The following is a 26,155-nucleotide window of genomic DNA, read 5'->3' as shown; positions in this document are numbered from 1 at the left end:
GCTATATAAATACCAAATGATACTTTCGACACAATGTTATTTATTACTTCTCTGAAACAATTTAATTGAAAAAAACAAAAGAACAATAATAAGAATAATAACAAGAATTATGAATATTTTTCATGGAATTTGATTTCAATCGTAAACCATGGATATCGAAAGAGTTAGAAGAATCCGTGGTGCTCTGTTGTAGGCTTTGTTATTTTATTTCATTGCCACTTTAGGCACCGTCATGTTGAATCTTTAATCAACAGCAGATGGTGGGACCCGCAATTAGAAAAATTATTTTCCGGCCAGGGGTTTGAAATATTGACGTTCAGATTATGAGTACAACCACTGGACCAACTGATCCTTTTTTTTCTTCTCTCGATATAATATCTCAATATACAGGGTGTTTCCTAAACATGCGGCAAAAATTCAGGGGGTTGTTCCTTGGACTATTTTAAGCATGTTTTGTCCTTGGATGATTTTTGAGAAACCTCTTCGTTTCGAAGATACAGGGCGAACAACATTTTTCATATTTTTAAAATTAATAATAGTTTAAATAAAAATGCGTACCGCACTGTGTTTTCTAAGTAGGTAATTACTAAAAATGGCCAGTTTTTTGACTAAAAATTGATAAGTGCAGATGGTAAAGGAATACAGATTAAACACGGTTTTCATTTGAATTCGTTTTGTGATGTATTAGCAATTTTTAGTCAAAAAACTGGCCGTTTTTAGTAATTGGAATGTTGTTAAACAAATTTAAAAATAAATTGTACCTACTTAGTAAACACAGTGCGGTACGCATTTTTATTTAAACTATTATTAATTTCAAAAATATGAAAAATGTTGTTCGCCCTGTATCTTCGAAACAAAGAGGTTTTTCAAAAATCATCCAAGGACAAAACATGCTTAAAATAGTCCAAGGAACAACCCCCTGAATTTTTGCCGCATGTTTAGGAAACACCCTGTATATTGTATATTCTGCCTTACCTTAGATGTAATGACGTCTTCACAAGCCATTCGTATTTTAGCAGCAGTAGCTGGTGAATTCAGTTTGAAGGATGATGAAAAGCCATTCGAAATTCTGGCTGCTTTGATTGCATCCTTTATTGCGAAGAGCACCGAACTAGCCAAAAATAGTGGCGGTTCTCCTACAGCCTGAAAAATTTCCAATTTATTATAGTTATTTCAATCTAAGAAGAAAAAGAAGATGATTCTCATCTGATAAAACTTTAGATTGCGGCTAGAGGCTCATTTGACAAACACCTACATAAACCTAGATACCTAGACATTTGATCGAATCACTCTTATTCTTATGTTCGATTGATCGATAATTTTAATATAAGATAAAAAGTTTGTTGGCGTGCAGACAAATTTTCAATTCTGGAAAAATTACCTCCCCGAGTGGGACTCGATCCCGCAACCTCCGAATAACTAGTCCGACGTTCTAACCGATAAGCCATCAAGGAAGCTGATAACTATTTTCCTTATATTTATTACACAGACGCTATAATCCGTCATTTTCGGATAATTAATTAATTAGTTCATTCTTTGATGCCCTTTAGTAGGTTGTGCTGCGTGAAGATAGAAACATTTCTGTTTTTTCTTAAAATATAATCTAGGCTATGAAGATAACAGCTTCTATTGCATATCGATTTCAGAATATAGAATTTGATTCAATATTATATTTTACCTTAGAAGAATAGACAGCTCTGGGGTTCGTTGCACCCTTCAAAAGAGATACATTAAACTCTAGGGGAATATCACCAAAACCTGGTATTTTATATGTTCCAGGACCTCTAGTGAAGGTCATTCCTGTGGGGGAGTATGTCATCTCTTCCAGAACAAATAGACCATAACCCTGCATGAAGGCACCTTCAATCTGACCGATATCTATTGCCGGGTTAATACTTTCACCTGAAACGAGCAAAACGGATTAAAATTATTTCAAATACTAATGCTGATATACTGATGATTACAATTATACTGGAAGTAACAAGTGAAAACATTCTTTCAGAGGATTAATTTATGGACATATACAAATATTGCTCACCCACATCCATCACAATATCAGTTCTGAGTACTTGATGATCCCCTGTCAAGGTATCGATTTCGACTTCAGAACAAGCAGCCCCATGAGTGAAATAATTGAATAAGTTTCCTTCACCCTTATCCCAATCATATCCAATATCTGGTGTCTTGCAGAAGCCGACAGCTGATAAGCATACTCTATCGTAGTAGGCACTGCGGATCCAGTCTTTCCAAGTCCCATCTGGATTGGCTTCTTTATAAGGTTTCAATCTTTCGGTTATGCTGTTGCAGGCATCCTGAAGGATAAAAAAGAATATAATTCATTGAAAACAATTTTTGTTTCGTGTTCGTGTTTATACCTAAACTGTTAAAAAAACAGTAAAATTAATCAAAATTACAAATCTTCAATCTAAAAATTTAAACATAAAAGGATTGTCAAAAACTGAGACCTGTTCAAGTACACCTAAGATGCCTGAAACACTGCTGTGTGAATACTAATTAGATTTCGTTTAAAATAATTCTGGCGACTCGGCTCCGTATGGGCCTCTTTTTCCTTAAGGTGGTGCTACACAAAGAATTGACCTATCAACGACATCATTTTTAAATTTTCAATCGTTTTGTCACAATATGTTGGTCTTCTTATTATAGACGACGGGTGCGCCATAAAAAACGATGTGGAAATCAATTGAAAAGAGACCAATGCCATCGAAATCCATGCAGGCTCGTCTCTTTTCAAAAGTCGCCAATTTAATCTTGAGGTCTTTCAAGAGTAAGTGAGCACAACAGTGTTTTAGACATATTTGGTTCATCTGATGAAATCGCCACACACACATCAAGTCTATTCACTTGCCAAGCACAACTATCGAACTATTATAGGTTGGTAGGTCACCTTAGAGGCTAGCTATGCCCGCCACACACTATCTGTTACACCTGACAGATGAAACAGTTCAGGCGTACCTATCAGGTGTACCTGATAGTGTGTGGCAGGCAGTAGGGTCTTAGGTACTCTGAGTACATTCCATCCAGGATTTTGACAATTTTTGCTGACGATACTTCTATTGTAGTATCTGCTGGTTCCATGGAAGATCTAAAGAACCAGCTGAAACGTCTCTTTCAGGTGTTTATGGAAGGGTGTAGGAAGAATGCACTGATGGTTAATATAGAAAAAACCAAGTGCATTCATTTCAAGATTAAGAGTTCCCATGATGGTGTGTTGAGTTTTCAGTTTGAGGGCTTCAATATCCAATCAGTGGACTGCACAAAGTTTTTGGAATTTTCGTGGATCGCCATCTGAGATGGGAGCAGCAGATAGATGCTTTCTGTAGAAGAGTGAATAGCACCCGTTACGCTATTTCGCGCCTAAAGCAATCCATGCCACGGTCAGCAATATTGTCAGTGTATTATGGCCTAGTATACTGTCACCTTTCATATAGTGTGATATTTTTTGGTAACTCTGTGCACAGTGAGAGAGTGTTCATTGCACAAAAGAGGGTAATGCGCACTATGTTCAGCATACCCAATAGAGAGTCTTGCAAACCTTTTTTCGCGGCCCACAAAATTCTCACCTTCCCTAGTATCTATATCCTCCAGTTGTTGATATATATGAAAACTTGCAATCACTTGATTGACAGAAATTTGAGGTTCCACAACTATAATACTAGACACTCAGATATGCTTTGTGTTCCCTTACACAAAACTAGTAAACTAGAGTCATCTGTCTCATATCAAGGTCTCATTCTTTATAATCATTTGCCTTCCAAATATAAAAGCTTGTGTCTAAGCAATTTCAGGAGTAGAGTCAAATCACTTCTTTTGAACAAGGCATACTATAATGTTGCGGAGTATCTGACGGATAGCATCTTGTAGTTTCATATTCATTTCGTCTGTTTTGTTTACTAGTAGGATATTTAGTTGTATTTGTATTTTAATTTGTTACCTTAAATGTATAATCAGTTTCTGTATTTCTGTTGAGGTATTATGAACCTATTTTGTTAAAGTTGACCTTTTTATTCTGTTTTTATTATACTATGATGTTGACTTGTCCTATACATGTAATATGTCTAAATGGACCAATAGATATTTATTATTATTATTATTATTTATAGGCGTTCAAAAATAAAACTGATGGTTTGCTTTGTTTGTAATTTTTTCTATCCTTACTATCCGAGGCCTCTGTGAGACCTTTCAGAGCTGGTATACCGATTGTGTTTTCTATAATAAAATATTAAAAAATGTCTTACCAGAACAGCCATTCCATTGAGATCGGAGCCAGTACTTGCTGCAGTGGGAGATGTGTTAGGTACCTTGTCAGTGCTAGTTTCACTTATATGTATATCTGAAATTGGTATACCCAGCGCACTGCTTGCAACTTGTAGTGTCTTAATATAAAGACCTTGACCCATCTCCGTGCCTCCATGCGATATTAAGACGGATCCATCGGTATAAACCAATACAAGAGCTCCTCCTTGGTTGAGAAAAGTAGCGGTGAATGCAATACCAAATTTAGTGGGTACAATACTCAATCCTCGTTTTTTATAACGGTTTCTCCTGAAAATAATAAGAATGAATATTCTGTTTCACAAGAATTAGGACTGTGGAAATCTTCGAAGGAAAACTTAAGTATACCCGTATGTTTTTTTAAAGCTGAGAAGGTTGGTCATTATTGTTTAATTGTTTACTAATGTATACTACATTAGTAAAGAATATGCTACACCTTCTCACTGGATTCCTCACAGGGCATTGCCCCTTAGGAAACACCTCATGAGAATGGGTCTAACAGAAAACGACGAGTGCAGATTCTGTGGGGAGGAGGAAGAAACTCCGGATCACCTGGTGACGGAATACCTCGTCATCGCTAGCCAACGCAAAACCTGCCTTGGACACGAAATAGCCTAGGGAATAGCCTCCTTGAAGCCATACCAGACATTGGAGTTCATCAGAACTCTGGAACTGGAAGGCGAGCTGTAGATCACATTATGGAGAGAATAGCTCTAATGGGGGGCACAATAGACCATTAGGTCGCAGGGAAACGAAACCTCCTTAAATAATTCTAATCTAATCTAGGATACATTGAATATAACACCATATCTAATAAATGTTATAAGCTCTGTTTCTATCAGGTTTTGCTGTCGTAATTGAAATCAGGTTAATTCAAATTGCTAATTTTGAATGACAAACTTTTTTTTTTTTTCAATTTGATCAAAAAATCATTGAAACAACAAGATAAAATAGGTATATCACATACTTGTTGAATAAATCAACGTCCTTCCTTCTGGAATGATAGTTCGAGGAGTCCAAACATTCGTACCAACATTTCCGTACAGCACAGTTGACCAATTTCATGTTATAATGTGTCAGATCTCCTTCTTTGTATAAATTCAACTCACTTAGCTCCACAACGTCTTTTTGAAGAAACTCTGCGATTTCTCTTATGATGGTTTCTCCGACATACATGCCTTGGGGTCCTCCAAAGCCTCTAAACGCTGTGTTAGAGGGGAGATTAGTCTTACATACATAGCCTTCAACGTGAACCACTGGGATATAATATGCGTTCTCGAAATGTGTCATTGCACGTTCCAGTAGCTGAAAAAAAAAGGTATGAAAGTGAACAAATGTATCTTAAATGAAGAGACAATTTCTGTAAATAGATTGCTGAAATAGTCATCAAATGAGCTATCTTCTATTGATGCAATAATATACTGAGTGCGCCATTTGAAATTCAAAATTAGTAGTATGTTTCAGGTATGACTGAAAGTTGTAGAGGTCTGGAAATATTTTAGAGAGAAAGATATCTGTCTCAAACCCCAATATGCAAATTTTCAGCACAAAATTATGATAAGTTTTTCATAAACGTCTAATAGGCGGTGAATCATCCTGTATAATGCAAAATTCAAGCAGAAAATGGAATTAATTAATTCGCCAATTGAAAATATCAAGTAAGTATAGAATTATTCGTTCAAGATTTAACGTGGTTATGTCCAAACGCAAATAATTGAATTTGTCTTCAGTGAAAAAATTTGTGACTTTTAATTCGAATTCCTATATAAGTCAGATTTCTTTTGGACTCTACTTGATGAATCTTTTTCCGAAGGAAAATATCATTCAATTACAAATATCAATTAGATTTTCATCCTTGTACCTACATGAAAGAATCGATGGGTAGCAGTCTTTGAAGGAAAAATTATTTTCAGCAAATCTCAGTAAAAATATTAACTTTCATATTCATCATTCGATTCCGAAAGATGCTCTTTCCTTTTTAGCGCACCGAAAGAAAATTAGAGCACCGGATAAATTAACCTCATCATGTCAACCGTTTTTTTACAGAGCCAGAAGAAAATTCAAGAAAATTTATTAAAAACATCGATTAGATTTTCATCTTTGTACATGAAAGAATCAATGGGAAACATGCGCTGGGTAAAAATGGAGCAGAAAACTTTGTCTTAAGGTCAAATTACATCATGATGATTAAGTATTTGACGTATTCCTCAAACTAAACCTATTTCTCGGAAAATATCTGAAATATGCGCAATGTAGAGAAATATTGGATTTCCTTCAGTCGTTGACCAGACCCTTCAGAGATTGCAACTTGGATAATACACGAAAGGTGGAAGTTAATGTGAGTTGAATCACGCCAACTTTTCTATGTTTATTTATTATTCTTTTAAAGTATTTTGCTTGAACCGATTTTTTTTTCACAATTTTAGGTATAACAAGGTGGTCCAGGTAATACGCATTTGTTCGCTCTGCTAGTATAAGAGCAGATATTTGAATCTATTCTTCTGCAGTAACAGTTTCTTGCACATTTTCAAAATATTTCCGTACATGTATATTGTTCCTTGAACATTATATATTTTTATTTCTATATCTTCTTATTTTCTTATATTTCGAATACTCGAAAAGTTGATGAAACTTAACTATGTTCGGAAAAAACTAAATTTTCAATAACTCATCAATTACTTAATCCACGAAAAAAGAAAAATGGGGATGAATTATAAAAATATTAAATGATACTTGATTTCATCAGTTCTGAGGCTTCGTCTCAAATATGAATTTCAATACTTGTCACTGTTATATACCTAATGCGTGTTTGTAAATGTAATTCGAATTTTGTTCACAATTGAAGCGCATTTCATTCAATGATTTTAGATTTTTTTGAGTGAAATTCTCATCGAACAATTCACCATAGGTATAGCTAAAAATATTTACAATTTCTTTTATTCGGCATTTTCAGTCTAAAGCCATTTGAGCTCATATTCTCGTTTTTTGAACCCCTTCTTCACACAGCAAATTAAGGGATACTTAAAAGAATTTGTTCTAAGACAATTAAAATTGAGCGACTTCTTTAGCATTATCGAATAACTCAAATATCGTCAACAAACCTGTATAACAACACTTCGATAATGAATGTTAAAGTTGTTTAATTCATTCAATTTTAAAATTTCTAATAATGATAAATCAAAACTTCATTTCCTAGTTTTCCGCATAGCGAATGAATGGCTTCAAACTGAAAATTGCAAATACAAAGGAATTTATTTTCTAAATTAATGAAGTCATAAAATAGTTTTTTATTTGATACAAGAAGTTTTGGCCATCGAAATTTGATGAATTCTAATCAAAATTTAGTATGCAATAGTGTCTAAATTCATATGGGCTCTTTCTCAGGACTGAGGAAATTTATTTTCATTTTTTCTCATGTTTACTGAGAAATTAGAAATTCAGTGTTTTTAGGATGATTCAAAAAATTCACAGAATTTTAAAGTCCTATCATTATTTCGGAAAAAATAATCAAAACACTCCAGTTAATATAAAAATTCATAACTTTGATTTATTCCTCTGAAATGAAATACCCTGTATTTGCCAAAATATTTTACGAATGATGATGATGATGATGATATTTTAAATATGACTTCATAAGAAAAATTCATATATCTGCTTGCACTAGCCGTGGCTAGGGAACGTGAATATCTACGACCACCTTGAATATGCGATCTTGGATTAAACTGATGGATATACGAAAATAAATCTTAAATAAAATTCAAATTTTCAAAAACACCGAATCAATAGTTTTCACAAAAATTATCAGGTTACTCACGAATTATTCCGATAAATACTAAATATTATAAAAATGAAAAAAGAAGGAAAAGGAATATTAGAGGATGAAGATCATGATGAGTATTATCAAGCTCTTTCTGATTACTTTCGAAAACAACTTAATTGATTCTTTAATTTTACTTTTTCTATAGATATGATGTGACACCATTAGTAAGAGTTCGACAGAGCGAGTCAATATGGATAAATTCCATTTTCTTGTACAATTGAGAAAATTCGTCAGTGACAAAGTTGATAGTATGAAAGTGAGTAGATACTCGAATTTCTATGAATTTGGAAACATTCCATTTTATTACATCCAGACAAATTAATTTTAATGAATTTTATCAATTATTGAGGCACACTAGATATAAGATGTAGGACTGTCCTATAATATATAGGCCAAGTCTTAAATCGGTACATTAAATCTAACCAAATCTTTCTTAAATGAAACAATCTTTTCATTCGCCATTTTTCCAGGTTTGGCTCAAGTAAAGGGTTATAATTATTCAATAGTTTTACAATGGGCTAACCCACTCCTCTAATTTCGATGTTTACACAACCATTGTAACTCAAAACTCAATGAATGTGAACATTGAAGTTCTATGAATGAAAGATATCATTGGGATATACGTTACCTCATCCAGGAATATTTACACGTGTGAAAAAATAATAATAATAAATTCCAAAGAGGTGCACTTGCTCAAACGGAAAATTATAATACAGGGTGTCCCGGGAAGAATGCGACAAACGAATACCATGAATTAAAGTCATCAAGGACGACCCGTATCAAGAGGTTTCAATCGCCTGAGTGCCTTCGTTTGGGCATAGTATAAGGAATTCCTTATACTATGGTTTGGGATATACAGGGTGATGTTCATATTATGAGTGAAATTTCACTGTTGAATAACTCTTCAACTAATCGACCGAATAATGTCAAATTTTGAAGTTTTTTCACCCTTTCCTATCGCCTTCCTTCAATATTTCTGAATTCGAGTAAATCAGATCCGGACTAGGAAAATTTCCGACTTTTCCTATTTTCGTTAATATTGAATCACCCTGTACGTGAACATTATGATTTTTTTTCGTTTTCGGAACCACAAAGAATCAATTCATTATAAAAATTCTAAATCTCGGCTTGGCACGGTCATACAGGGTGATCCCTTATGAGTGAAATTTTTTTAGTTCAATAACTATTCAACAAATCCACCGAATAATTTCAATTTTTGAAGTTTTGTCGCCCTTCACTATCGCCTTCCTTCAATATTTCTGAATTCGAGTAAATCAGATCCGGATTAGGAAAATTTCAGACTTTTCCTATTTTCGTGAATATTGGATCACCCTGTACGTGAACATTATGATTTTTTTCCGTTTTCGGAACCACAAAAAATCAATTCATTATAAAAATTCTAAATCTTGGCTTGGCACGGTCATACAGGGTGATCAATAAACATTCCCTTATGAGTGACATTTTTTTAGTTCAATAACTCTTCAACAAATTCACCGAATAATTTCAATTTTTGAAGTTTTGTCGCCCTTTACTATCGCCTTCCTTCAATATTTCTGAAATCGAGTGAATCAGATCCGGACTAGGAAAATTTAAGACTTTTTCTATTTTATTGAATATTGAATCACCCTGTATGTTGAAATCATAATTTTTTTTCGTTGTCGTAATAACAAAGAATTAATTCATAATAAAATTTCAAATCTCTGCTTGGCGCCATTATTCAGGGTGATCAATAAACATTTCTTCATTAAAGAAATTACATAGCTCAAGATATTTTGAATTTATCAGTAGAATTATCTCGAAAATTGAAGTTGTTTCACCCTTCACGAATGTCTCACTTAAATTTTCTTCAAATTATTTAGGAAAACCTTCAATCAACAAGCTGGATAAAGAATAGAACAAAAACAGCAAATAAATTGAAAATATTTGATCTTGAAAACAATTGATCAAAAATAAAATATTCAGCAGATATCGTTCAAAATGATATTCCTCCATTTTAATGCATTTTCGAGCACGTTGATATGATATAGTTGTTTCACAGATTTCGCTATCTTATTCGGTTGAATCGGTTGTACTTCTTTCATGAGGGAATGTTTATTGGTCATCCTGTATAATGGTAGCAAGCTGAGCTTTAGAATGTTGATTATGAATTAATTCGTTGTGGTTACGAAAACGAAAAAAAATATGATATTGACGTACAGAGTGATCCAATATTCAAGAAAATAGGAAAAGTCTGAAATTTTCCTAGTCCGGATCTGATTTACTCGAATTCAGAAATACTGAAGGAAGGCGTTTGGAAAGGGTGACAAAACCTCAAAATTTGAAATTATTCGGTCGATTAGTTAAAGAGTTATTGAACTGTAAAATTTCACTCATAAGATGAACATCACCCTGTATATCCCCAACGAAGACACTCAGGCGATTGAAACATCTTGATACGGGTCCTCCATGATGACCTTAATTTATAGTATTCGTTTGTCGCATTCTTCCCGGGAAACCCTGTATAGAGCCAGCATGTATTTTTATCGTTTGTACCAAAGTAAAATAATGATGAATACAATAATTTTCATTGAGGAACTGCAAGAGGAACTATTCGAAAAATGACCTTTCTAATGAATATATAAAATTTTAACAATCGATTCGGATCACAGATTTAAAATATGTAATGCAGTAGCAATCTTTGGAAAAATTTTTTTCATTAAATCTCATCGAAATTATCAACTTTCATATTTATGATTCGATTCCGAAAAAACCTTTTTCCTGTTCATCTTACCAAAAGTAAATTAGAGCTCTGGAAAAATTGTCCTTATCATTTAAATCGCTTCACCAAAACCAAGAGAAAATTCAAGAAAATGTTCCGTAGATACAGAGACGAAGGTTAATACTTTATGTGTAAATTTGAAATATTAATTTCAGGCTTCTGGCCAAATTTTCAGCTGATCGTGTAGATAGCGTTAACAGAACCATTGAAATCATTGTTCTTTTGTCTCTGGCAGAAAATCGGAACAAACCTTAAATTTCACAATATTTGACAACAGATTGGACCCAGTTGAAATTTTGCATACAACGTGATTCGTGACGTGATAGACAACGGTTCAAAAGAGATACATTACCAGAAACTAAATGAGGAAAGGGCTTTGATTATTAGTTTCAGAGATACAGTGTGATTTCCGACAAAATGGTGAAATTATGATCTACTATAATTTCGATAAATTGAAAAATATTTTGCTGATAAAATAAAACAAAGTGATCTCCACTATAATATTCGAGGAAATTACTTTGTACTTTTCAGGGAGTAATTTTCACTAATATTAGTGGAAATTACTTTGTTTTATTTTATCAATAATGAATTACCATCAAGTAGGTAAGGACCGAATCCATTGAATATATTGCTGATAATATTTTTCATGATTATTATGATGCTCATCCTCCGTCAATTCACTGAGTGAAACATTGAAAAATGTCAGATCTGTACTTAAAAAATTTAGTTTACGTGTTGGGTGAAAAATATGAATGGGCATATGTCAAAATTTCTATTAGAAACCCAAGAGCGAAATAAATTGAGTTAAAATTTTTCGCCAGACTGGCGCAACTTCCGTATGAAGTTTATGGCATATTGACATCATAATATTTGAACGTTTTTATATTTACTTGATGAGATAATATCGTTTATACATCATTAACACTAATTTTGATTCAACTAAGAAGAGTCTAACTATTTCAATATCTCAGGTAACTTCTTTAGCGAATACTTAATGTTCAATTCCTAATTGTGAATTCCGTTTTTTTCTGACATGGATAATAATCACACTGAATTGGATTTGAACCTTCATATTAATTGATCGAAATACAAGTATGAAATATCGAAATAATATCATATTGGCAGAGATATGTAGAACGAAATGTTTAAAAATGAATTTATTGAATGACATTAAAAATTTTCTTTTATAATTATATTTCCATTTGAAATTTTTTTGTGACATGGACCTAGTGATTTTTTTCACTTAACATGTAAACTAAAATTTTTGAGTACAGGCTTGATATTTTCTCAATATTTCCAACTCTCGGAGGATGAGCATCATAATAACCATATATAATAAAATATCAGTGAAATATTTTTATAATCGCAAATATAATAGATATTAATTTCATATTTATTTCATATCACCCTGTATTTTTGTAACCAATTTTATTAGGGGACATTCAAACTCATTATCTCCTTTCAGTTTGAAGTCCTCTATCATTTCTGAATCGTTGTCCTTTTCGTCAACATTCACCCTCTAAACATAGAATATTAATTCCAAGCTTCGTGCAATATTTCGTGTTGATAACGTCGACAGAAGACAGAATCATAAAAAATTCAACCAATATCGGAATGAAATGGAGAAAGCATCGACGTTAGTTAGGAGTTTTTGAAGCATTTCTTGCAAAATTCAAATTGTTTCGTTTCTTGTATGGTACATTGAAACAATTTCTGACATTTCATTAACAATATATACACCGTGTCCGTATGGAACGAATTCATTTTTAGCTTAGCAGACCATTTTGAGAAATAATCCTGAAACACGTCGATTTCTTATTTTAATTTAACGTATTTCAAAATAATAATCTAATATACAGGGTGAATTACTTTCGAGTAATGACGACACGTCATTTTTTTTAAATAGAACACCCCCATTTTGTCTCAATTTTCCGATTACTCTAGCTGAGCGGATTCCATAAATGTATCACAAATTGATTCCAATTGGTGGACAAAAATACAATAGTTTTGTGTGTGCTCATAAAGTCAAATGTCAAAAGATGACAGCTGCCCAGATAGAAATCTATTCAAAATGATACCTTTCTCACTGGAAAATCCTTTATCAGGTGGTTTTCGATATTCTAGTTGAATTTTCTATGATTCTGATAATGAGATCAGCACACAATTTTAAAGAAAGCTTGTTTCTTAAATCTGAATGCGGAATTTCATCTTTATCGAATTTGTTCCATTAAAGTTACTCTAGCTGAGCTGATTCCAAAAATGTATCACGTGTTGATTCCAATTGGTGGACAAAAATACAATAGTTTTGTGTTTGCTCATAAAGTAACGCGTAACATTCTTCATTAGTTAAATTAACAATATTATCAAAAATACTTATTGTCTAGCGGCAATTGGTTTGAATGTAACACCCTGTAGTTTATTACATTTTTAGATTAATAAAAATGAGCTGTTTCCAAACATGTTTGGTACTTGTGGTCTAGCAGACAGAATATGAAAGAAATTATTTCTTATCAATTTGAAAAAACATAGTCGTCTAGATTTTTGTGAAATGTCATTATTTGTTTAGTATTGGTGTTCAATGACAGTTTAGTACTACAATATTTTTGGTATTCGTGAATGTTTTAATTTTTGCTTAGATTTAATTTGAAGTAAATATGGAGTTTTTGTTCACCCTGTACCAATTGGAATCAGCTCAGCTAGAGTAATCGGAAAATTGAGACAAAATGGGGGTGTTCTATTTGAAAAAAATGACGTGTCGTCATTACCCGAAAGTAATTCACCCTGTATATTAGGTTATTATTTTAAAATACGTTGAATTAAAATTTCAGGATTATTTCTCAAAATGGTCTGTTAAGCTAAAAATGAATTTGTTCCATACTTTACGAACACAGAGTGTATAACACAGATGATAGAAAGGATTTTATATCTTACCGATGGACTCAAATCCATTGAATATCCGGCATTGCAATATATCTTGATCTTACAACCAAGAATTTTACCCTGATCATCGAAAGCCACTTTATATTTCATTTGAAAAGGGTGTCGACCACCTGTCATAATCATATCCTCATCTCTATCCAACATTGTTCTCACTGGACGTTTCAATTTTGAAGCTGCAACAGCGGCAGGGATACCAATTAGGCAAGATTTCGATTCTTTACCTCCAAAACCACCACCAAGACGCTTCACTTTTGCTATCACCTTGTGTTGTTGAAGTCCCAGAACAAAAGCAACAAGTTTCTGAAAATTCAAGATATTTCATCATTATCGAAAAATTTATGTTCAGTTCAATTGAATCTCAGTCTCAAACCAAACTTTGATCCACGATATACTCCTATGTGAATAAAGTCTCCGGATTTGAGCAATGAAAATTCAAACTATTTATTATTCATCTAGTATACACACTTCGAAGGATTCTTTTTCGAAATAATACCTAAACGTCCAAGAAAAAGCTGCACGATTAAGATTTCTGGATCGCTTATGGTATGTCTTGTTTACCGATTGTTAGGCCAAAAAAGTCGGTAAAGTATTTTGCAGACGCCAAAATTAATAACCAACGTTCAATTTTTCAGAAATTGATAACCGAAAATAAGAATATGATTAAAAAGAAAAACACTTTCTTTTATTACATTTTATTTTATATTACTTTTTGGTAGTGAGCTAAAAGTGAATTCTTTCAAATCAAGGAAAAAAATGATGGGTTAGCGCTATAATGGCCGTGTGGACCGAAAAATTTTCTTCAAGGTTATTTCTCAATTCGAGTTACCGATACTTTTTGACGAGTTGAATTTTCTATAGTATTTCTTTAGAATACTCACACATAATTCTGTCGGATTTTGTGAAGAGCTATACAGTTCCATTTCGTTATCTTCATGCTTGGGAACTGCTATCACAGCCTGCGTCTCCAAATAAAAATGTTCTTGACCACCCATTTTGCATTCACCTTCGAGTGTATGTGGAGCCTCAGCAAAAACTTTTTCAACATCGCCTTTCTTGATGGTTTTATGAGGTACACTGCTCAAATAAGAGTTTTGTTTTATGGCATCATCTATTGTTATAATAACTGGTTGTCTCTTCTCATATGTTACCTTCACTTTTTTGGTAGCTTTTCTAGCTATTATTTGATCATCAGCTACAATAGCTCCTATAATCTGCCCTTGGCTAGTTACTTCGTCAGTGTAAAATACTTTCTCATCGTGTACTATGGTTCCTACATACAATCTGTCCTTTGCTATATCTTTAGCGGAAATGAATTCATGTACACCTTCTGTTGCGAGAGCTTCTGTAGTATCGATAGATGTTATAATTGCATTAGCTTCAGTACTCAACACGAAAGCCATGTAAAGTTCGTTATGAAATCTAGGCATATCATCACAATACACAGCTTCACCTGTAGATTGCTTGAATGCCGAGTTGTGTACTATTGGTTTACGAAGAGCATCATTTTTATTGTCTGTGTTTGGTACGATATGGAAGTATTGAGAACTTCTGAAATTCTCTGAATGGAAATCTTCAGTAGCACTTAACTCACTAGTAAGTAGCTCCACTGATGGTACTTTATCTTGGATCTGTTTGGAAATATTTAGAAAACCTTTGAAGAACAAGCTAAGTGTTAATGATCTCCTATATTGTATCATGCCTCCTGGAGCTGATGGATCTAAAGGAAGATCCTCTAGTAAATGCTTGAAAGCTATTTCTACAGTTTGTCTGTTCCATAAAAGACCCTTCAAATGTTTCGCTGTTTGAACTGCCATCAGAGTCTTGAATGACATCCCTCCAAAAGCCAAAGATATATCTGATATAATATTCGTTTTTGTTTGGAATGTTACGTTCATACACATATTCACAATAGCGATGTCATCTTCACGGCGTCTCGCTTGTTTGTGGGCATAAAAATACTGATCAGGTTTGGAATAAGGAATAGTTATAGAGACCAAAACTTCATTTGGATCGACTATTGATTTTCGGTATCCAGTGAAAAAATTATTGTTCAGATGTACAGTTCTAGAACTTTCTATACTTTGTAATTGTAAAGTAACATTTGCTGCCATCATCACTGGAATCATGTCGGATATAGGGCTACCTAAAAATTAATAATAAACCATTAAATTGATATTGAATGGACAATCGGTCATTTCCAACTTTCGTTTCTACTTTTTGCAGTTAACAAACAATTTTTATGCTAGCGCTCAACTAGGCTAAATGATAATCGTAAACAAACTCTATTCACCGACAAAAATATTAATAATAATAGCGTTAGCAACACAGGGTGTCCCGAAATTAAACCGCCACAGGTTCGCCATGAATTCAGAATAAAAAATTCTATCGTTAATGGCATACCTTCATCTTCAGAAGAAAATAAACATCCATTGATTTCTCTCAAAATATATTTTCTCTTTTTCTTTCAACAACGAAATGAAACATCCTATTGGAAAACCCTTTATAATATAGATATCAATAAAATTTTTATAGGCAGTTTGAATCACCACACACAATTATTCTTGATTAAATTATATAGTATTTACCTGTCATTATATTACTTCCAAGAGATCCAACACTTCTTATCTGCTTTCCAGCAAAAAACTTAAGAATTTTAATAACTGTAGAATACAGTCTAGTTTTTTCTGCAGGCAAACATTCGATCTGTTCTCTCAAATAAGCTTCTATATCTATAAGAGTAGCACCAGCCCCAACTTTTACACCGTTTTCAACATTTTTGATCTCAACTAATTCTTCTATAAGACTAGGTTGAATTAGGACGGGGTAGACCATGTTCTTGAACTTCATTTCTACCCCTACTTCAGAATTTCCAACTACAATCTTTGCTGTTGGAAATTTTGATTTGAGAAGTAGAAGTTCTTGTAATCTCGTAGGACGATACCACGTGCAGTTCTTCCCTTGTATAAGTAGAAATTCCTTGTCGTATTTATCGGATAGTTTGAGCTCAGGTGGAAAGATCGGTTCTTGAGTTGGGTGGTGAGGAATGAATTCAGTTGGCCTATACAAGAGATCGTTAGATACATTTAGCTGATGCTTGTTTTGGTATCCATTTGTTTTATTTTCTCCATTTGTTTCAACTTCTCCATTTGTTTTGGCTTCTTCATTTGTTTTATCTTCTCCATTTCTTTTATCCTCTCCGTTTGTTTTATCTTCTCCATTTCTTTTATCTTTTCCGTTTGTTTTATATTCTCCATTTCCTCCAATTGAATCGGAATGGCCGTTAGTACCATTAGAACAACCATTTCCATTTTGTAATTTACAACATTTGTCTCCCATCCCACATGTTCTATTCATCTCGGAAATTTTGGATGCTCCTTGTGCCCTTTCCCATTCTTCTGTGAATGTTCTGAACCCTTCAATGATAGGTCTATATCCTGTACATCTGCATAGATTTCCTTGAAATGCTATCTCCAGATCGTTCATATTTGGTGAAGGTTTATTCCTCAGGAGGGTATACATGGACATGACTATACCTGGAGTACAGAAACCACATTGGGATCCATGTGCCTTTGCTATTCTCTCCTGTACCGCATGTAACCTTGTTTTTGTGGATCCTATACCCTCAACTGTCGTTACTGCAAGTCCGTGCATGGCACACACAGGTGCCAAACATGCATTCACTGGTAAATGTCTATTGTATTATAAGAAAAAAAAATTGTATTTTGGGAATTGTACACAATTTACATGAAGAAATTAGTAGGGTAATTATAATACTTGGTGAAATCACTCAAAGGTGTCTGGGTATATAAGGCAGGAATCACTGAAAATTTCATCACTGGACCAGGGATGAAACAAAGAAGCATATTCGAATCAATTCAACATCAAACAAAGGTGAAGAAATCACGTTTATAATTCAAAAAATTATCTAATTCATCAACATAATTATGATGGAAGTTATTCATTAATTCAACTACTATCACCGAAAGAGCGTGTAGAGATTCTGAAGCGGTGTTAATGCTTTTATAGAATTTTTTGTCATTGAATATTTTTTACTTTACAGAAAATTACCGTTATATGTATAAACCGTGTGAATTTTTAAGCTGGCTCAGTTACAAATGTTTCGAATAAAAGATTGATAGTTTTGAGAAGGAGGTCAATTTTTTTCAACTTTGTAGTGGGGATTTAATGGATGGAAATACCTATTTTTTATTGTAGATTCGTATTGTAGTGACTATGTTTAATCACAGATGGAACTATGGCTGTTCGCGCCACACTACATCGGCCTTGACGGATTTAAAGGAGTCATCGCGTTGGAACAGAGTCACTTCTCCACGATGGTGTGAAAAGGTGTGTCTTGGGAGAGATCGCTGGATAGCCCAACTGATGAGTCCACCAGCGATCTCGGGACGAAACACCAAACCCCTAGGAGAGGGCGCTCCTCGTAGCTTGGTTCGAGAACAACACGCCAAATTTCTGCGACAAAAAATACAAATGTTTTGTACGAACAATTTTTCAGGCTTTATCTCAGATATGGATGATCGAATTTGAATTTTACGTCCGAATGAGCTTGAAGCTATTCTCTGAGACGATGAAAAACGTTCTGCACCTAAAGATGAACGGCTTGAGGGAGATTTCTACTAGATTCCGAATAATCTTCTTTCGATTGAAACATGCTTTACAATCAATGGGAAGTTTTTTCTACCAAAAACACCAACAAAAAATAATTTCGCTATTTCATAATGAGTACATGTTCCGAAAACAAACAGTTCAGCAGAAAACGTCGGTATTCCATGTGAATGGTAAATCGATCAGACGAAAAATTTATATTCAATTACAAAGCCATATGTGACGAATCATGAAAAAATGATCTTGCAAAACTTTTATAGCATTTGCCGTAGAATACGAGTTTGCAATAAAAAAACAAGGATTCCCATTTGCGAATTGCGATATCTTAATTTTAAGATGAATTTTGCAGCATTTTGAATGATATCAGTGAACTGAAAGCAAAAAGTTTATTGTATTATAGAATGGTTATAATCAACTTGATATCATTGATATAATGTATAAGGTGTGTGAATGAGTCTTTCCCCTTTTTTTTTTCAAATTTTGAGCCTTTATTGTGAAAAAATGGTTACAAATGAATTATTGAAAGTATTGGCCATCGCTAGCTACAACTTTTCCCCATCTTTCTGGCAACATACGAATCCCGTTGCGAAAAAATTCGACCGGTTTGGCCTCTATCCAGTCATCCACCCATTTTTTGGCTTCCTCGTAGGAATGGAAGTACTGGTCAGCCAGGCCATGCGTCATCGATCTGAAGAGATGGTAATCAGACGGAGCAATGTCTGGACTATACGGCGGGTGGGGTAGGACTTCCCATTTGAGCGTTTCTAAGTATGTTTTCACCGGCTGTGCAACATGTGGGTGAGCATTGTCATGTTGCAAAATAACTTTGTCGTGCCTGTCGGAGTATTGTGGCCGTTTTTCTCGCAGTGCGCGGCTCAAACGCATCAATTGTCGTCGATAGACCTCGCCTGTGATCCTTTCATTCGGTTTCAGAAGCTCATAGTAAACCACACCTAGCTGGTCCCACCATATACAGAGCATGAGCTTGGCGCCATGAATATTTGGCTTGGCCGTCGATGATGATGCATGGCCGGGTAGTCCCCATGATTTTCTTCGCTTCTGATTATCGTAACGGATCCACTTTTCATCGCCAGTCACGATACGATGCAGAAAACCCTTTCTTTTATGTCGCTGAAGCAGCTGTTCGCAAGTGAAAAAACGCCGTTCGACGTCTCTCAGCTTCAGTTCGTACGGCACCCAATTTCCTTGCTTTTGGATCATTCCCATGGCTTTCAAACGCTTGGAAATGGTTGTTCGGTCAACTCCCAATGCTTCAGCAAGTTCTTCTTGCGTTTGACACGAATCTTCATCAAGCAAAGTCGCCAATTCTTGATCTTCAAAGATTTGCGGCCGCCCGGAACGCTCCTTGTCTTCCACGTCGAAATCGCCACTTTTGAAGCGTCGAAACCATCCGCGAACACTTGAATCATCGACACAACCTTCTCCATAAGCTTCCTGAAGCAACCGATGCGCCTCGGCAGCAGATTTCTTCAAATTGAACCAATAAAGTGAAACTTCCCGCAAATGACGTCGACTCGGCTCAAATTTCGACATTTTCACGATTTCAAAAATTTATGATGCGAAAAAATTTCAACTAATGTGTTAGTGTGGAATTGTTGACAGATGAATAAGCTTTGATTATGACATATGTAACCATTAAATACTCGCACAGTATTGGTGGCGCCATCTCTTACAAAAAACGGGAAAGACTTATTCACACACCTGATATTTTTTCATCAATAAAATTAAATTTAATTCCTCAAGTATACAACTACCTATTCCTATTCATTGATATTATGAATTCCTGTTTATCTGTATCACGATTCTGAAGTTGTTGTTGAGTGTTCGTTTTTTCGATGAAATATTCATTGGATAGGATAACTTTGTTTATTAGAACTATAAGGTCGTAAATTAATTACTTCGGACAAGATATCGCAATTAATAAACAGAGGAAATGTTCGGAGAAAAGATGAAACAACATCTGAGTGTTCGTAAACATTCTCGTCTGTCAACGATTCACTGCACATGGTTTTCTGAATTAAATATATTTTTTTTGTTCACCTCTCAATATAACAAAAAACGAAGTAAACTGAGGACGGATTCTGAACAGTTATGTCCCGTGAAAAGAAGCTAGAATACAAAAAAATAATTTTTGAAAATCGGCCGAAGGGTTCAAGGGAAATTGAACTACAAACTTATTTGAGATGTCGTCCGTTCCCTAATTTTGCCGATGACCTATGAAAACTTCAGTGGTTGATAATTGAATGGCCTATATTTTATTTTATTCACTTTTTCAGGTCAAAAATTCAATTAGTGCATATTTTGTTTTCAGAATTTAAGAGAGTCAATCCAGAGCTGAGAATATTCGAGGAAATATTTTTTTTAATCGAACACATCTTCATATTTCTTCAAAACAACATTGTCTCTGCGCCTCCGTATATTATCATTCCTGATGAAAACATTCCATTGAATATCTATCAATGACTTATTTTTAATTCCAGTACGTTAATCCGTAAGAAACCAATAATATTGTTGTTACTGAAATTTTCCGTGGTTCGTTGAATTTATGACAAACTGGCTTCGTTCTAGCTGGAGTACGACTAGATTTTATGGGTCAATGATTTTCGGATTTCATCAGAACAATGTCTTGATATCTTGGTTTATCACTTGAAATTCCTTTTGAAGATCAGCGACAGTAATTGGTCCTGAATTTCGTAATAAACAAATGACACAAATTAAATCATTAGAGAGTAATACGTAATTTTACTTTCGTCTAGAGATAGGTTGATATATACAATGTGTTTCCTTATTATATTTCCGAATTTGGGGTATAGTACATATAAAAAGTGTCATTTATTCATGTCGAGTGTCATCATAAAATTATTTTCGGAAATGTATTTTTCAAAATCATTCGCAGTTTAGAATAAGGGAGTGTATTTTTTTGAGAAATATTGTAAGATTATTAGAACAATGAAATATTTATTTTCATTCATTTTTTCAATGTAAGAGGTGAAACTGAAAACTAGACTATTAAAATTTATTTCACATGAAATGCACCAAAGTTAACCGTTTTCGAATGGTTTGCCTTGATTGTTGTAGTGTTTGTGGTTTGAAAATTACCTTTTTTTTGTAAATTTTAATGTTTTCAACACCCATGCAAGTCGTATTATTTTATTATCATTAAAATTTCTTTTCAATATCAATAATGAGTTTTTCAGAAGTAGTTGAACAAGAATGATAATTTTTGGTTTAAATATTCTCAGTTTGATACAATAAACAATTTTGTGCTAAAAATGCGATAGGACACAGTAAAAAAGCCTACACAGAACTAAATCGATTATTTCAACTACAACAAACTTTATGCTTGTGATGGGTCTTATAGAGACCTATAAGATGGTAAAAAACCCTTCCTATGTAGATTTTCTATACTTATCGAGACGAAGCAACGCACAGCAATAATAATTATAGCTATGAGTCTTCGGTGTGCAGATTTCGAATAAGTAATCCAATTTCAATTCCGGATAAAATAAATTTGGTAATCAGTTCTTCTCATAACTCCCTTTCACTTGAGAGAACACTTGAATCCATGACAGGTAATAAAAAATATGATAAGCTATGACGAAATTATCTTTTTAACAGTACCGATAACACCGATTTGAATATAAAGATGGATCAAAATCCTTATCCTCTTCCGTTATCTTTAATATTTTTCTACAATTAACTTTATTGCCTCTCATTGAAGATTATTGATAATTTGGTTCCCTATTTTCAGAAGATTGAAATGAATACCCAAAAACTAAAACGAGAATGAAAAAGATAGGAACTATCTGTACATTCCAGTCTTCTTGATGAAGTTATGTCCATGATTTTAGCTATAGAAAAAGGGTTGTAGTTTCTATAGGTTTCTGATATGTAGGTTATACTACTAAAGCTAAAGTTCTGCCCCTGATCACCACCCTGAAAATTTTCCGATATGATAAACAGCAGTTCGTTATGAACTGGCTTTTTGATGAAGTTATGTCCATGATTTTAGCTATAGAAAAAGGGTTGTAGTTTCTATAGGTTTCTGAGATGTGGGTTATACTACTAAAGCTCAAGTTCTGCCCCTGATCACCACCCTGAAAATTTTCCGATATGATAAACAGCAGTTCCATCAAATTTGCATGAAAAAACCTGAAGATCGCAAAGCGATAATTTCAGGCGTTCTGAAGTTATGGCCGAAAAAAGATATTCTTCAACTGATACACTGAAAAACTAAATTGTGTCTTCTTTCGGCCATAACTCCAGAACGCCTGGAGCTATCGCTTTGAGACCTTTTGGTTTTTCATACAAATTTGATGGGATTTCTGTTTCTCTTAGAACTTAAAGACAAAATTTGGTTTTTCGCAGTGCATCAGTTGAAGAATATCTTCTTTTGGCCATAACTTCAGAACGCCTGAAATTATCGTTTTGTAACCTTCAGGTTTTTTCATGCAAATTTGATGGAATTTCTGTTTCTGTTAAGAAAATCCTATCATTATTTTTGAAATTTCGGAGTAAAATGAACAAAACAATGAACTTCTGACTTAGCACCCCCTACCGAAAGCAGCAAAAACAAATTTATCATGACAATATTTTGTCCTCAATCAACAAGATATTATCTTTCAGATGAGATATAATTTGCTCAAAAATGTTGAGCCAAACTGAAGTTACAGGCATTTCAATCAGTCAGATTTCTCCCTTTCACCTACCCTTATTTGATGTCGTGAAATCGAAAGTGACAATTGAAAAAGATAGAGAATTTTCCAAGGATTACAGTGATGATATTTTTCCTAAAACTTCATATGAAACATTTTCGAGTAAAATTCATTTTTCTACTAGACGGTAGCTATTTCGCCCCCTAGCGGTAGAGGTATGCACTTCAAAACAATTTTCAGTGTGTTCTCTTTATCACTTTAGTGGTAAAATTTTTTACCGCAATTTTCTACGATTAGTGGATCCTGAGATATAGCCGCTTACCTCGCTTATTTGCCCACCCTGTACAGTAGACTGGATATATCTTCTACGAGATCGAATATCATATTCGAATGAATTATCGAATTGATATTATGTGATGTAGGTTCGATTAAGAACTTATATTCAAAAGGATACATTTCTTTCTTTTTCTTCCTGTCATACTTTGATACCATAACAGTGCAAGCTCCACATCCACCTTCTCCACACCCCAGTTTGGTTCCGCATAAATCTACTATAAGAATGTTAAGGAAAATTCTTGTGTGAAAAAACTATTCTCCCTTCAATTATGTATCTAATGTTGGAAATTATAAAGATTTCATTCTTCGAAGATCTGATAAAATTGAATCCGATATATTTCTATCAGAAAAATAAAAGGATTTAATAAACTATACAATAAATTTAGATGAATAATAAATTATCCGTGTTCTATTGATACCTACGTTTCTGACAGTAAAACAATAATTTTAGTTGGAAGAGAAATTGTCTATATAATTTCTTACTCTCAATTCTACTACCTGAGATTTCTAAATTAATGAAGGATACGTTTAGTCCTCAAATAATATAGAAGAGTCCATTCGGGATCAACATTATTGTCCACCACCTGAAATGAAAAAACATTCTAAACATTCAATAACGATGAAGCACAAGGAAAATATGTATAGGAATATTATAGCTGTTCCGATATATCAAGCAGTTACTCGTTATAATTTCTGAATGATGAATGTTAGTTGATAGGTGAAGGCGTATACCTATTCCCTAGAGAACTACAAAATGTAATATCAATGGAATACCTATCAAATCCGACGAAATTCGATGGTTAAACTAGTGGAAAGAGGTTTCATTTTTCTATTGAAAAGTTATCAGTGAATAGTTATTTGTTTTACAAGGCAGCAAAGAAGTAGATTGGCTGCCGCTAGGCTAGGAATTCAGCCAAGATAGTCGAAGGTTTTTCGATCGTATCTCAATTATTACAACGATAAGTAAAGAAGAACTTAATGAAAAAGGTAGTGTACACCCTTTATCTTTGGATTAGTTCAGTATTTACATCCCAGTTAATACCACAACAAGGTAGAGAGTTCGACTCTCATAGAGATTCATTGAAATTACACTGAGTTTTTTTTTTGTGTTAATTTTATATTTACATTCATATATTTCGACAGAGCAAATTTCAAAATTTTGATCCTCATAGCCCAACCATATTTTTTTCAATCATGTTAGAGGAAGAAGAAATTTGGATGGCTTTAATGAAGGAATCTTTTGATATTTTTAGATTCTGTTTTTATTGTTGTGTTAGGTATAAAAAAAAGTACAATCGTTAAACAATTCAAAAATTCCAGGTAAGTTTTTTTTTTCGCTGTAGACATGTAAAAAAATTTTTCGATTTGTGAAAAAAAAATTTTTAACAGAAATTCTTATGAAATTGGGTTCATTCAGAAAATTTGATTTGGAAACCAAAAAATCACGAACCTTACAGGTTTTCTGCCATTTTGATTTTTTTTCTAGGGTTCTTCAACTTTTCTGAGCACTGAAAAATACTCTGATGTGATCGAAACTTGTAACTTCAAAGGTAATAACATTACTGACCACACTCAATTGAATATTGCTCAGAAATGCTTATGCTTCGAAAACAGGCTATATTTCATAAGGCAGAAATGATTCTCCCAGTCTACAGTCTACACAACAATATATGTTTGTCCAGTTCATGATGAAACACGCTGTATAATTTTTAATGATAGCCTGAAAGATTTTTCAATTCCACTGAAATTCTCACGTTCAAAAATCTGTATTCCGTAGAATCCAAAAATCGAATGGAAAAATAATAATAAAAGCAAAATCTCACAAACTTTTTGTGATATGATACTTATGGAAAAAACATACTTTTTTCCGAGAAAAGTTATGGATATGTAATTTTTCCTTAATGAGTAGGGTGCTCATAACATTGAAACTCAAAATTTAGTTGTGATTCAACAAAAAGTTCAACAATAGTATAAATATCGTAGCACAAACCTCAAAGAAAAAACATCTAAGATCTATTTTTCTGTAAAAAATTAAAATTGTATGCACTCAGCTTTGAGTGCAGACAGCGCCTGAAAATTTGTTTGGCGGAACGCGAGTATGGACAAAAAAACTTTCTGCGTCTCTAAATTTTTTTAATTCCTTTGCAATCATAACTGCATTTCAATTTAATAAGTCAAATGAACAAGAGCCACCAGATTTTATATTTTTGTTCCACCAAAATGTTTCAATTTTATTTTAAAATGATTTACTAAATATACTAAAATTTACTAAATATAGGTACTCAAATAAACAGATTTTCCAACTCATTGACTTCCTGAAGAGATGAATCAAATTGTAATATTATTTGGTAATTAACTAATAAAATAAGATTTAAAAAAGAAATACAAAGTTTCAACTTTTTCTGGATCAATCGCATTTCACTTTGAGTGTTAGTTCTCTATACTGAAATAATAAATATAAATAAATAAATAAATAAATCTTATTCATAACTGAAAGGAGCTCTGTATTGAAATTTATCATAAAGAATTTCAAAAAAAGCTTTGATTTACCTTCTTTCCGTTCACGAAAAACACCAAGGTATTAACTCCTTTGAATTGATCAATCATCTTCAGGACGATGCATAGATAACAACTGATAAATTAACGACTGAGCTTTGTCACAGTATACCACAATATGATCATCTTTCTTAGGATATTTCATATAAG

The 26,155-nt window shown here is 33.5% G+C and overlaps 2 protein-coding genes across 3 annotated transcripts in view; one reads left to right on the top strand and one right to left on the bottom strand.

Moving 5' to 3' along the window:
* LOC123680540 (xanthine dehydrogenase) overlaps nucleotides 1–26,155 on the bottom strand; it is a 26,975-nt gene extending 820 nt beyond the window's left edge. Inside the window, exons 1-11 of the mRNA XM_045618481.1 lie at nucleotides 26,000–26,155; nucleotides 23,976–24,033; nucleotides 23,568–23,664; nucleotides 16,397–17,502; nucleotides 14,690–15,954; nucleotides 13,803–14,111; nucleotides 5,261–5,598; nucleotides 4,257–4,563; nucleotides 2,039–2,312; nucleotides 1,679–1,902; nucleotides 976–1,143 (exon numbers count right to left, since the gene is read on the bottom strand). Of these exons, the coding sequence (XP_045474437.1) occupies nucleotides 976–1,143; nucleotides 1,679–1,902; nucleotides 2,039–2,312; nucleotides 4,257–4,563; nucleotides 5,261–5,598; nucleotides 13,803–14,111; nucleotides 14,690–15,954; nucleotides 16,397–17,502; nucleotides 23,568–23,664; nucleotides 23,976–24,033; nucleotides 26,000–26,056 (4,203 nt within the window). The 5' untranslated portion in view covers nucleotides 26,057–26,155. The remainder of the gene's footprint in view (nucleotides 1–975; nucleotides 1,144–1,678; nucleotides 1,903–2,038; nucleotides 2,313–4,256; nucleotides 4,564–5,260; nucleotides 5,599–13,802; nucleotides 14,112–14,689; nucleotides 15,955–16,396; nucleotides 17,503–23,567; nucleotides 23,665–23,975; nucleotides 24,034–25,999) is intronic.
* Nucleotides 6,404–26,155, top strand: part of LOC123680543 — a 39,911-nt gene continuing 20,159 nt past the window's right edge. Inside the window, exons 1-2 of one of the 2 annotated variants that reach the window (XM_045618484.1) lie at nucleotides 6,404–6,631; nucleotides 8,259–8,369. In XM_045618484.1, the coding sequence (XP_045474440.1) occupies nucleotides 8,304–8,369 (66 nt within the window). In that variant the 5' untranslated portion in view covers nucleotides 6,404–6,631; nucleotides 8,259–8,303. The remainder of the gene's footprint in view (nucleotides 6,632–8,258; nucleotides 8,370–26,155) is intronic. The other variant, XM_045618486.1, reaches the window with a different exon arrangement.

The sequence above is a fragment of the Harmonia axyridis genome, chromosome 5 (genome assembly GCF_914767665.1).
Source record: "Harmonia axyridis chromosome 5, icHarAxyr1.1, whole genome shotgun sequence".
In the NCBI taxonomy this organism is placed as follows: domain Eukaryota; kingdom Metazoa; phylum Arthropoda; class Insecta; order Coleoptera; family Coccinellidae; genus Harmonia; species Harmonia axyridis.
The sequence above is the reverse complement of the archived record's forward strand: the minus strand, read 5'-3'. Positions and strand labels throughout refer to the sequence as shown.